The sequence below is a fragment of the Podarcis gaigeae genome (genome assembly GCF_964106915.1).
Source record: "Podarcis gaigeae genome assembly, chromosome: 2".
Classification (NCBI taxonomy): domain Eukaryota; kingdom Metazoa; phylum Chordata; class Lepidosauria; order Squamata; family Lacertidae; genus Podarcis; species Podarcis gaigeae.
Genome location: NC_139679.1, coordinates 12,832,434 through 12,846,660, shown reverse-complemented (window position 1 = coordinate 12,846,660; position 14,227 = coordinate 12,832,434). Strand labels below are relative to the sequence as shown.

Below are 14,227 nucleotides of genomic sequence, written 5' to 3'. Positions count from 1 at the left end.
TTATTTCTGCTTTGAAGAATATATGCAGTTCAGCCCATGTTGTTACTTAAACACCTTAAAGTGACTAACATGCGCTTTAAAAGACCAGCAGATGCATGAAAACAAGCAACCCAGAGTCTACGATTCTGGATTGTCAATATCAGGGCTTTCTATTTTAAGAATACAACCTTTGGGAGCCTGCTTGTATTCTCCCCTTGAAAGGAGTGCAAGATGACAAAAATGTTGTCATCTCATTTTATAGATCCAATAACCCTGTGAAGTAGCTTTAAGCTACGACAGTGACTTGTCCAACACTTCTGCCATGTAATCAGTGCACTACTAGACTTGTAGCAAGTCTTCTTAATGGGTTAATGCCTGTTAAAGTCCTGGCTCTGCTTGGCATACTAAATAGATGATACAAACATGTCCTGTTCTCTGACACAAAACGTCTAGACCATCCATGCTAAGCATGTACAGAACCCTGAATGCCCATTGGCTGGATTCCGCTGAATGTTTGGTTTTAACTGTGTCTATTCTGTTATATGCATGAATATACAGAAACATCTGTCAACGTTGGGTAGCATCTGATTGTAATAGTTGACACCTTGTCTGTAGTAACTGGTTTACTGTTAACTATACATGAAAAAGTCTTCAAATTAGTATTCATGTGTATCTTACTTGTGTTGTCTACAACAGCACCTGTGTGGGCACAGCACTCCCATATTAGAAACTGCACTAGTTTGGAGAGGAAACGTTAGCTTTTCATACTGCTGTACAAAATAGTCATACAAACAGAAATACCACAAATTAAAAACTGCAATTGTTATCTTTGAAAGCCAGTCATGTGCTATAGGTAGCTAATTTTCCTATATATTACTGAGTCATCTGATAATTAGTAATATCACAGGTTTTACAAATTATCTGGGAGAATGATATATAAACAAACCCGAGACACATGCTTTCTTTTCCCAGAGCTTTTCCCAGATGTTAGACTTAGGAAAGCAAGAATAAAAATGAGGAACAGATACACCAGGTAGAGAAGAGAATATATTCTTATATTAAGGTGGGAAAACACTTTTGTCCTCCCACTTGCCAATCTGATTCTACTGGAAATCAACAGGACTTGCATTTGGTGCTGAATTTTAACAGCACTGAATTCAAGCCTTGTTGCAAATAAATAATTGGGAGTGCACTCTAAGCTGTGACATCCCAATTGTTCCTTGGCAGTCGTGGGTTTACCTGTCCTGCAAATCAAAACTACAAAATGCAAATACAAATTTTCAAGGCTGTAGCCACTATTTACAAAACAAAGAAGTTACCCAAACAATACAGATGATAAACTTATGAGATCTCTAGCATTTTATCTCATTTCATACTTTAGTGCCTTGGTTTTCTCTGTCTTGCTTTCAAGAATGTGTTATTCCTATTTATCTTAAAAGCATGATGCAAAATGTTATCATTCGTTTGATAATGTTGGAATGAATACACACATACACAGAGTCACAAAAAACCCTTCGACTTGTTTGATTTTTTTCTAAGTTCTTAATCATTTTCGTTCAAACCTGAATCATACCGGAGAGTTGATATAATTGGCCAAAAATTGTCTCGTGCGTCAAATTAGGTGGTCTGGAGGACCTCATTTGTCATATAAGCTAGACGTTCCCCACCCTTGTCTTAAATACACCAAAGGCCAGGTCTTAGATGTTTTTGTACAAAATGCAAAAATGTGAAGCTTTTCCCCACTCTTCACTTGGGACTGGGCAGGATATCCTCTAAATCAAATACTGTACGTCAAATTTTTCTTACATAAGTGGTTGAGCTTATTTTCCAGCCCAATTGTTCACTGCAATAAAGTTTCCTTGCTGGAAAAGGGCTCCCAAGTCCCTTATATTTCTAACCAACAAAAATATACACCAACTTGCTTGCCTGTGTTAAATCACTTGTCCACCAACCGCACTGAACCGACTCTCCTCCAATTTACAAAAGCTTCTTTGCCGGAGGTAGTGTTTTACATGCCAATGTTTACTGCAGGTGGATAGGAACGGCTTAAAGGCCTTCTGCAATTCCTCTTCAATATGCTCTAAGGTTGTGTCCGGCAGCTAACCTTATAACTGATTTAATATTTTAGAAGGGGGGGGGGAATGGGGAGTGAATATACCTCAAGTAAGAGGTACCAATTAGCAGAAGGGTTTGCATAGCTGTCCATATTTTGGATAAGTCTAGTCTGGGGTTTAAAGGTACCTTAATCGGCCTTCGGTACTGTTTTATTTTAAATTGTGATACACTTTGTCATTCTCTTTATAAACTGCATTTTTTATGAAATAAAAAAAATACTATGAAATCCTTGCTTGTCTGCAACACCTTGATAATGCAGCCCTGTTGGCCAAGGTTGGTGATTTCACATGAAACAGGTACGTCAGCCTTAACACCCCAAAGCAGAAGGAAACATGGGGGGGGGGAGGGGAGAGAGAGAGAGAGAGAGAGAGAGAGAGAGAGAGAGAGAGAGAGGGATTAGAAAGCAACTTGTGCAGTTCTGGCACTTCAAGTTTTGACTAGTGACAGGGAAAAAATTCTCCCCGTGTCAATAAAAGCAAAAGAAAAGTTGGTATTATAACAATTATTTCACCTTGGAGAATGTTGCATGCTCAGAATCCAACAGGTACTTAAGAGGCCAGTGGCAGGTTCTTTTAACAGAATGATGGAAAGTGCAGCTGGGAATGTTTGGGCAAGCTCAATAAAAGAAATAACTGAACAAAAGCAAAATTCAGACCAGACTTTTTCTAGTAGTTAACTTGGAAGCAGGGTAGAGACACCATTTATAAAGTGGAACATATAATCCACTTAATTAAAACAAAATTCCTGGGTTGGACACAATAAGGTTCATGTGATCTTTATCTACATCTGTGATAAAATGTCTAAAGATGCACTGAAAGAAAGGTGTAACACAAGCTTGGTGGGAATTGTATTTCTGTCTGTTTGGCATGTCTGTGTCTGACATTCTGCTCCAAGACAGACACAGCCCCAAAAGACGCTGTTTAAACAAGCCTAGCTAAGCTTCAGAGCCTCCGAATAAAAGCTTTGTTCTTGCTCAAGAGATCTACAGAGTATGCATTTCTGCTGAAGTGAAGTAGCTGACACTGATTTCATCTTGCGAAGACACAAGTTCAGTGAGGGACAGAAGACCCAGCTCAACTTTGCTTCTGCCACAAAGCAAGCTGTAGAACAAATAAAAGGCGGGATTCAACTAAGTTGTTGCGTGTGTGGAACCAAGTCCACTAGCGCAACAGTACACATATCCCACATAGCACTGCATTGAATTCCACCTTGGGGCATCTTCAAACTCAATCAATCTGCACTGAAGGGAGCTTTTCAAAATGAAGACATACTTGGTGAATATATAAACTACCCTTTGGTAGAAAACTATCAGGGATTCATATAGTTTTAAAATAGTAAATAGTAGTAAAATAGCAAAAGAGCAACACAGAACTGCAATAAAATATCAGAAACAACGTTCATAGCATATTAATAGCATTTAAACAGAATGGCTAAAACTGGCCTCAAAACCATGATTGAATATCTGGGCAAATTATTATTATTTATTTGGAGTATTTAGACCTCTGCATCAAGGTTGCAAGGTTCGCGGTTGGCGCTGTGGCTTAAACCACAGAGCCTAGGACCTACCGATTAGAAGGTTGGCGGTTCAAATCCCCGTGACGGGGTGAGCTCCTGTGGCTCAGTCCCTGCTCTTGCCCACCTGGCAGTTAAAAAGCACGTCAAAGTGCAAGTAGATAAATAGGTACCGCTCCAGCGGGAAGGTAAACGGCGTTTTCGTGCGCTGCTCTGGTTCACCAGAAGCGGATTAGTCATGCTGGCCACATGACCCAGAAGCTGTACGCCGGCTCCCTTGGCCTGTAAAGTGAGATGAGCGCCGCAACCCCAGAGTCTGTCACGACTGGACCTAATGGTCAGGGGTCCCTTTACCTTTATTGGTAACTTGCAACCAAGTGAAGATGCCTGGGTGCCAGGATGGTGTCTGACATCTCCACCATCTGGAGGTGCATACCTAGGGATTCTTGGGTCTTGACTATTTTTACACTAGCAACACATCCTGTAGAATTTTATCTATTATATTTTATTTGCACAATCAGAATGAATTTCAGGAACCAAAAAGTTGTATTGAAAAATAAAACTTTTGAGCTGTCTGCCCCCAAAATGGCAACTAGGCATTCAGTTTTGACAACTGTACCCCTGGTTTAAGGAGCCATTTGGCACCTAGATTATGAGAGTTTCTAACACTGATCTCCACAAGCTTTCCATGTCCAAAAAATATGCTACAGTTCTGTTTCTCTTCAAATTTAGGAAGCAGTGGCTCCTTTCTTTTTGTTGGCAGGACTGCTAAGAGTGAAGAGGTAAGGTAACTTTTCCTCACAATGCACAAACATACATATATAAACATAAAAACAGAATTTAAAACTTTAATGCAACCAATAATAATAAAGCGGCCAGCACAATGAAAGAGAAACAGTAAGACCATAAATACAGTATCATCAGAATAAATCAGCGCCACGAATTTCTGCATGTTTTCAAAGTCTGCTTTAAAACTGCTAGGAATGGTTCTTATCTGATCTTCAGGTTGGAACAGAGTTCCACAAATGCAGGGCCACCAAGAAAGCCTTCTCCTGCATGCTTGCCAACTTGATTACTCTCAAGAGGTGGGCCTACAAGCAGGGCCTCAAAAGCAGGTCTCAATGGAGAGCAAACAACACTCCAAACTGGGTCCGTGAACTCACTGGCAACTAACACACCTGATCTAATGCAATATTTCCTGATTGCTTGGCAGCAATCACAAAAATAGGAATTTAGGGTAGAATAGATCCTATAAGATTGGTATGTCACATCAATCAACTAAGGTCAAATATTCCAAGAAGCTAAGAAACCACTCCTCGTTCAGCATCCCAGACCAAGAATGCTTGTTTATGTGTGGCCTATTTTTTATTGCCCCAGAGTGCCATCTGATAGCCAAAGAATTAGGACTCTTTGCTCTGAGTCTCGTAGGAGTCAAAGGACAGAGAGAAACAGATACATATTTTAAGATTAGTTGGGAGAAGGAAGTAGCAAGTGGAGAACAGTCTTTTAAGAGTGGAAAGGCTTAAACCTTTCTTTCCCACCCATCTTTCTGTTGCTTACAGTTGCAGAGGAAAATTATGCAACATGTAGGTTGGCCCCAACGTTTTATCTCAACTAACAACAAATCTGCAGCATCTCTTGCTGTTGCTTCCTAAGTCCTGCTAAATGACACAATTTTAAAATGTGTACACACAAGATAATGTTAAACTGCCCCAAACAGATTTGTTTTTTAGAAGTGGTTATTATTGGAATCATTAAGTGAGATATTTCCTAGACAAACATATTCAACACCAAATATCTGTATGGAGTAAAAGATCAAAGGGATTGGGGAGAAAATTCTATCCAATGAATGCAGCAGAAATTGGCATTGGGTAAGACAGTAGCTTATGAACAGGCAAGTTATTTCACTTTACCGTGTTTAAAATAATACTATAGGAATGCACTAAGACACACAGAGTGATTTATGAACTATTCTTTCTTCAAGAATTATGCACCTTTTAAAAACCTCATTTTAATTTGAATATTGAGCAAGTCCACATTGGCTCCATAGTATTCTGGGTTTATTCATAAATGGTCAATTCGGTAAGAACACGTACAGCAACTAAGATTGGTTTTGATTCAAATACTTAAATTATATATACAATATTGCTTTAAAGGCTTAGCAGAGCTGCTAACTCTCCACTTTAATTTGTTTATGTTATGCCCTTACTATTAAGTGAAAGCTCGCCTTAAGAGAAATTACCGTATCTCCTTATGGTCTGCACTTCTGGAATGCAACTGCAGAGAAGCACTCTGGATAATAGTGTAAGAAGAAATAATATTACTCGTGGACACCCTTTAAACTGCTTATTTGACCACAGGGCTAAAGTTTTACTTGAGGCCATTTACAAGTGCAGTTTCCACAGCAGCATGCAGATTGGGATATCAAACCAGATGGCCAAAAGTGGGAGGAAAATCTCAGGGTTCTGGCCAAGATGTGTGAAAAGAAGTTGAAGGACGGTTTTTTTGGACAGTGCACCCAATTTCCAATTAAGTGGTATCTTTCTTGGAAAGTAATAAAATATAAATTATGTTCTATTCTGAACTAAATAAATCCTTGCTCTGAGAAATATCAGCAAAGGAATCCACAACTTTTTACTTTCAAGTAACAGCTAAGCTTCTAAACATGTAGGTTTATTAATCGTACAGGACACTGAATGCTCAGAAGCTACGGAAACAGCAAGCTGAATTATGTTTCCATACAAAGTAATTAGGAGGCTACTTTATTCCTATGTAAAAATACATATACAGCACAAGTGAAAGCTACTGAAAATGAAGCTTATTAGCAGAGCACAGAAAGCATGTTATGGTTGCTTAAAGAGACACCAATTACCACAGGTAAGCTTCAAGCAGTTCATGCTGTTTACTATTATCCTTTTAAAATTGGCTTTCACCCACCCACCCCTTTCTCTTGCAACTTGGCAAAATTGGTTCCTTGCACACACCTTTTCACAAACATCCGTTTTTATTTGCACATTTTTCCTTGCCCATAAAACCATGCTGCATACACACCTCACTGAGGAATACTATTAGTAAAAACGTACATTGCAGCATTTGCTGAAAACAATTGCTGTCAACCCAAACAAAGCATCAAAGACTATGGAAGTCAATTTCCCCATTCCTATTTATTTTTTCAACAGGCATGAATCTGAAGGAAACCAATAAGAACTTTTCAGAGCAGAGTGAAGTGTGACGTGAATGGAGAGGCTCAGGCTTCACCATACAAAGTTAATCTGCTCCCTAATAATTTCACATTTAACAGTTAGATAAGCACCCACTAGCTCTTCTGAAATCCAGTTTCACCTTATGCTGGCAATCTGGATATTTTTAAAAATTGGTTTGAACAACCCAAAGCTGGAACAAATGAACTGAGAACTCAACTAAGAGATGAAGGATTAAAAAGACCAAAATATCACAACAATCCTATGAAGAAATATTATTACTGTCAATTTCATTGGATTCTCATTTGTTAGTTCCTGTATCATGTACAGTAGTCAGAAGATCCAAGCACCCATACCTTATATGTTCTCATAATTTTTAAGTTTTTCTCAACACACAAAACTTAGCTATATAAAATTATTGGAAAGAAGCAAATGAGATTTGTAGCCCAATCCTAGGCATGTTTACTTAGGACTGGCATACTGGTGTGAAGAGTTCAGTGGAGCTACTATGTGCTTAGCTGTGCATAGGACTGCAGCATTAGGGTGAAATTAAGCATGCTATTGACTGACTGACTGACTGACTGACTGACTGACTGACTGATTGATTTTTATCTCCTGTTATATTTGATGCTGCCATTTTCTACTGTTCTTACTGTCTGGTTCAGAGATTTTTGGATTTTCTTTTTTTTATTGTTAGCAGCTTATTTGTTAGCAAAAAATTGCTCATTTGTTAAGTTCTAATAACGGAATTGTTTTAGAATTGCGGCTCTCCTCTACACTGGGCTGTAATGTGAACCTTGTAGCATATCCTTTTAAAAAAACTTTAATTTAAGGGAAAGCGAGTTCACAGAGTTGAATGCTAAAAAGCAAATGTTAATTAATCAGAAAAGGGAGCAGGGCTTTAGATAAAACTGATGGGAACACCTGATAGCAGAATCCCTTTAAAGCTGTGTTCTTTCCAATGGCAAACAACAAGCTTCAGAAACCATGGCAATACATCCCTTTAAAAAAAGAAATTAAGCCACACAGCCTTGGACATCATCATTCAGGAAAGTGGTAAGATTGTATTTATCCCTCTGCAAACTCATACTTTAGAGGTAACATGCTGCCACCCATCCCTATATGTTGATCTTTTTTACATCCTCCTTTGAAAAACCCATTTTATATCTTTGTACCAGAATAAACCCAGCTCTGCAAATGGCCTGGGGAATATCTTGCTACCAGTGTTCTCCAAATTCAAAATTTCCAATTAGCTGAATGAGGCATTGCCAGACTCTGTCCTCCCTCTTCCAAGAAACTGAGATATCTTGCCACATGAACTATCTGGCAGAAGAAACCAGCTGGATACATGTGTTCCTTATTCACAACAAATTCTTGTACCCAGAAGACTTTCTGGAAGTGCCCAAAGAAGGGCAATATATCTAAGCTGACTTTGCCATATAGTAAACTGACTGAGTAGCTTGATGATTTATTTAGTACATTTATATCCTGTTTTTCCCCATCACAGAATCCAAGACAGCAGCACACACACGGCTCCCAGAAGCTCTCCCATCTGGGCACTGACCCAGACCTGGTTGGTTTCAGCTAGGTGGCTGCCTCAGGTGCCCTCAGTTCATGACCTGGGATATCCAGGTCAGCAAAGAGATCCATAACAAGAAATGATTGAGAACTGGCCATCTTATCACAAGCTGATTGGTTCTACATGTGGCAAAAATCACTCACACCGCATTCCAACATTTCAAAGAGGAATTGGCTTTTCAGGGTCAAGTGCTGACCAACCATTATTCTTGAACAAAACTCTGGGTTGTCCTGAGATGCATCAATATATAAACAGACTAGTTGTCTAGTGGCATACAACGCTTAGCCCTACCTGATCAAAAGCTTTGTTAAGAAACAAGACCTTCTCAAGGCTGATGCCCCACACCTCCCTTTGCAATACATTAACAAACAGGTCTGCAAATAAGGAACTGGTTTTTGACTGGCTCCTTATTTGATGATGTCTTTGTTAAGACAGCAAAGGGGACTCTCAGAGTCATCAGCCCTGAGGACACTTCATGGTGAAACCAAAACATTCTCAGAGGCAGGCTATTTGGGGTGAACTGAAACTCCACTGTGGGCTGATAGTGGGCTTTAAGTCTCATACCATGTCTCCTCCTTTTTTAAAAGAAGTTAAAATTCTGGAGTTTTACATACTTGTTGACACAATTAACAACCATCACGCCAGCCTATTGATTAAAAACATGCTTTTAAAAATCATTCCTCGCCAAGTCTGATCTGCAGAGGGGTTGGCAGAAGCAAGGAGCCTGAACAGGGATTGGGTTCATGTGACCTCCATTACACACACCCCAACACACGAGAAAGGCATCACAGATCTGCAAGGCCCCTAAAAAGAAACACAACCCTCCCTCCACCCCTCGAGGAAATCAGGTGTTCCTCCAGTTGGCCATTGTCTCTCTTGACGAATCGGGCTCCAGATTTCGATGCAAGCCACCAGTCCCCCTAGATCAGGGCTGGGTAGATCCCTGCCAGTGTTTTTATGGTGATTGTAGATCGCAGCCTCTTGGAAGTCGCACAGCCCTGCCCTAGATGTATCACAATTATTTTTATTTTATAATTATTATTATTTTTTCAGAACTCCCACCCCATATCCCACCCCCGGTCTGGTCTATGACCGTAATAAATTAATTCATTCATTCATCCCACCCCCAATCCTCTGCCTGCACCTCGCAACCCAAACCCAACCCCCAACCCTGCTAAGGCATGGCAGCTCCTCAGCAAGCAGCCCCCCAACCCTCGCGCCCCACGGCTGCTGGGAGCGAAGGATCAAAGGCTTTTGATCCTCTATGGAGGGTCCGCAGACCCCCCTCCCTATAATCTGACAGCTTGAGTGGATTTCTCGGTGGATTTCTCTCTCACACACAGACAGATCCCCACCCCTCAGGGATGGGGACCCCGCCTCTCCACCCAAGAGACCCTTCCTCCCCAACCCCGCGACGCCTCCGCTCTCCCCTCTTTCGCCCCAATATTTACACGCCCCACCCCGAGCTGAAGCCGCCGCCGCCATGTTGGATGAGGTCCCTTACTTCTTCTTCCTCCTCCTCCCTTCTTACCTTGGGCCCCGCGGTGGCCCCCGAAAACCAGTAGGACGAGCAGCACCCGCAGCGTCTTGGGCCCCACGGGCCGCGGGCGGCGAGCCGGACCGCCCGCCATGGCGACGGCCTCGCGACAGGAGCTGAGGCGCAACCGGCGGCAGCCTCGCTTTCGCCCTCAGCTCGCGCGGGGCGAGAGAGGCGCGAGAGGCGGCGGCGCGAGCGCGAGACGAGGCAGACACCAGAGCGGCGGCAGCGGCGGCGGCGCCTCAGCAGCCAGAGGAGGGCGGGGTGTGCGCATGCGCGCGCGAGAGTGCGCGGAGATAGGGCGAGAGAGGCGGCGAGGGGCTTAAAGGGGAAGCGGCCCTTTGTTAAAGGAGAGGGGAGTGGGAGAGGGAAAGGGTCCGCCGACGGGAAAGGCGGAGGGAGAACAAAGGGGAGCGAGTGTGTTTGTGGGCAAGCAGCTTGAATAAAATATTGGGGGGGGGGGAACAGACCAGGTAAGCCCCACCTCGCATAATCGATCGCATGATTTTGCGGCGCGCGAGCACACTATTTGTTTTTAAAAAAAAAAAATTTTTTTTAATTTTGACATATAAATTATAATACATACCACAAAACTTCATGACTTATATAATCGTTATTTTGGACTTCCATCAGCACCTCTGATGATCCACCGTTTTGACCCCTTCTTATGCTTTTCTTAAATTTATATGGCCTTTAACTATTTTAACTAACCGTCCTCCCCCTTATCCATTTTAGCAATAATTCCAATAATACTCCTCACAAAACTTCTTGTGAACCTACAAACGTAGTCTGATCATCACGAATACTTTTCAAATAGTCTGTAAATTTACTCCAGTCTTCTGTGAATTTCTGGCCCCGCAGGTTTCGAATCCTTCCTGTTAGTTTATCCAATTCTGCATAGTCCATTAGTTTCGTCCTCCATTCTTCTTTCATCAGTAGTTCTTCTTGCTTCCATTTTTGGGCCAATAACATTCTTGCTGCGTGCACACACTATTTGAATGGCAATGCCCATCAGCTTTGACCTGGGTTGAGAGAAAGCCCAGTTTATATATAAAAAACACATTTCTCTAGCTACATTTTTCTGGTACAAGGAAACACTTCTTCAAGAGGGTAACATAAAAGCATACACTTAAGTACATTTGAATCAAGTAGTAATTGTTCCATTTGAAGCTCAACATAAAAAAACCTAAGATCATGGCCACTGGGCCCGTCACCTCCTGGCAAATAGAAGGGGAAGAAATGGAGGCAGTGAGAGATTTTACTTTATTGGGCTCCATGATCACTGCAGATAGTGACAGCAGCCACGAAATTAAAAGACGCCTGCTTCTTGGGAGAAAAGCAATGAGAAACCTAGACAGCATCTTAAAAAGCAGAGACATCACCTTGCCAACAAAAGTCTGTATAGTTAAAGCCATGGTTTTCCCAGTAGTGATGTATGGAAGTGAGAGCTGGACCATAAAGAAGGCTGATCGCCAACGAATTGATGCTTTTGAATTGATGCTGGAGGAGACTCTTGAGAGTCCCATGGACTGCAAGAAGATCAAACCTCTCCATTCTTAAGGAAATCAGCCTTGAGTGCTCACTGGAAGGAGAGATCCTGAAGCTGAGGCTCCAATACTTTGGCCACCTCATGAGAAGAGAAGACTCCCTGGAAAAGTCCCTGATGTTGGGAAATATGGAGGGCCCAAGGAGAAGGGGACGACAGAGAACGAGATGTTTGGATAGTGTTCTCGAAGCTACCAGCATGAGTTTGACCAAACTGCGGGAGGCAGTGGAAGACAGGAGTGCCTGGCGTGCTCTGGTCCAGGGGGTCACGAAGAGTCGGACACTACCATGCTGGTAGTATAAAGGTAAAGGGACCCCTGACCATTAGGTCCAGTCGTGGCCGACTCTGGGCTTGCGGCGATCATCTCGCTTTACTGACCAAGGTAGCTGGTGTACAGCTTCCGGGTCATGTGGCCAGCATGACTAAGCCGCTTCTGATGAACCAGAGCAGCGCATGGAAACGCTGTTTGCCTTCCTGCCGGAATGGTACCTATTTATCTACTTGCATTTCGACATGCTTTCAAACTGCTAGGTTGGCAGGAGTAGGGACCGAGCAACGGGAACTCATCCCGTCGTGGGGATTCGAACCGCCGACCTTCTGATTGGCAAGTCCTATGCTCAGTGGTTTAACCGACCGCACCACCCGCATCTCTGCTGGTAGTATAGGATTCAAATTAAAATGTGTCTGGTTGCAACAGAAAGTCAAAGCGCCATTCCTCCCTTTTCCAGCTACGGTACACGCACACACTGTGCTAGCGGTCTCTTGGGGACCGTGTGTACTATTGGAGCAGTTGCATTCCAGACTTAAAAGAAAATCCCCATCTTAAATTCTCTCTGAAGGCTCAGCTCATGATTCACTTGTGGAATTCTTCGTCTGCCTGTGTTCCTGCACAGAGTTACACCAGGCCTCTCCGGAGCTTAAGGAGCAGATATCGTGTCCAGCTACAGCAGCCTTGCCAAGAGATGCAGAAAGAGTGCAAATAAGGGATCGCTGGAAAATGAGAAATCTCCCTGGAATGAACGGCGGAGGAAGCGTTTCAGAGAGAAGTTGGCAATACTTCATCGAAATGAATTTGTTCCCTGTCCCTCCGCTGTTGTCACAGAAAAACATTTGTCCGTAGCCACAGTACTTTGCTGGCTCAGCATATAGTCAAAGAGGAGATAAGCTAGATGAGTAGTCCACAAGGGGGGAGGTAAGGTAAAGGGGGGGACACCCCTGACCATTAGGTCCGGTCGTGGCCGACTCTGGGGTTGCGGCGCTCATCTCACTTTATTGGCCAAGGGAGCCGGCGTACAGCTTCTGGGTGATGTGGCATTCTTGGCATTACTGTATTGCCCCTGCACAGGACCCTGGTATCAACAGGGTTTAGGGAAACATAATGTGCACCTTTGCTTTATGTTCCATTCATGCAGGTCCTTCTCCTTGCAAGCCTATGGAACTACAGGCACCTCTGCTTACTTGGCAGTTACGTTCCCAAGTACCACACATATACCTATACTGGGAAACACCAAAAACTCCACAAAAATCCACCACAGTCGCTCCCTCCAAACATCCTTTTCCAAACTCCGATTCTCCACAGGCATCCACATTCGGTGCAAAGGCTGATGGGATTGCAGTTGCAAAAGCTCCTCGCATATTACTGCTCTTTCTACGCCATTTTTGCACTATTCCTGCTCTTTTCGGGCTGGTTTTTTTGCCATTTTGCAGCTTTTGGCCATTTAAATAGATTGATTTAATCCTTTCTCGGCACTGTGCTGTTGCACACTAGTCAAGCGTGCGTTAAGTGGGGAGACTCCTGTACATCCATCAGGCTGCTTTACAGTCGTGGTGGGGAACCTCAGCCCAGTGGGCTGAATGTGGCCCTCCAGGACTCTGTCTGGCCCTTGGAAGTTCCCCCAGGCCACACCTCCTCACTGGCCCTATTTTGCACCCTGAGTGTCCTTGAAGTCTGATGATGCTACGCTCTCACTTGCCTGCATGGAGCAGAGAGACAGATGTGCAATTGTGTGTAGAAACCAAGAGAGATAAAAATAAAAATTACAGTGGTTATCCCATTTGCTTTTGCCTCTGGGTCCTTTCCATCATGGGCATGTGGTCCTTAGACACTTTCAGTCCCCCCAAACACACTAATAAGACTTCACAGTCCTCTATCCTAGCCTAGCAGCTCTCTTTCAGTTCCGGTCCTCATTTTCTGTGTGAAATAGCTGCCTTCTCTCAAAGTAACAAGCTGTCTTGCGAGAAGTTATGTCAGCCCCTCCCAAATATTTAATACACATCGAACTCCTTTGCATGCTTTCATTGGATCATATATATTGGATTTTCCAAGGTAGGAGACCTCTGTTGAGGTTGAGAGGGGAGATACAAGTCTATTCCAGAAGAAACTGCAGGTTTAGTTGGGTTTTACTCCTCCCCTCCAAAATATTTTTTATAAAGGGGAAAAAATATGTTTTCCAAATCTGTTTTTAAAGTTTGGCTTATGGAAAGGGTTTGAATATCTAATAGGTCACTTCCATTTTGTGTACTTCTTAATGTTTTGCAACATTACTGGAATCAGTGACAGGGGGAGGGGGGAAATCACATATTCCAGGAAATGTCATTGCACCATCTGGACTTTTATCAGAAAATCAAACCAAGGAGTCATTTCAACAAAAAAAATTTGGCCTAAGTTATTATTTCGTCTCCATCTGCTTTCCCACCCTTCTTCTTCTGCCTATGTTTCCTTCTGTTATATCAGCAGGAAACTCCTAGATTCTAGAAGA

The 14,227-nt window shown here is 42.8% G+C and overlaps 1 protein-coding gene across 2 annotated transcripts in view; it reads right to left on the bottom strand.

Moving 5' to 3' along the window:
* ACVR1B (activin A receptor type 1B) overlaps positions 1–10,194 on the bottom strand; it is a 40,226-nt gene extending 30,032 nt beyond the window's left edge. The window contains exon 1 of one of the 2 annotated variants that reach the window (XM_083728911.1): positions 9,917–10,194. In XM_083728911.1, coding sequence (XP_083585037.1) covers positions 9,917–10,016 — 100 coding nt within the window. In that variant the 5' untranslated portion in view covers positions 10,017–10,194. The remainder of the gene's footprint in view (positions 1–9,916) is intronic. The other variant, XM_083728910.1, reaches the window with a different exon arrangement.
* Positions 10,195–14,227: the final 4,033 nt, after the last annotated feature.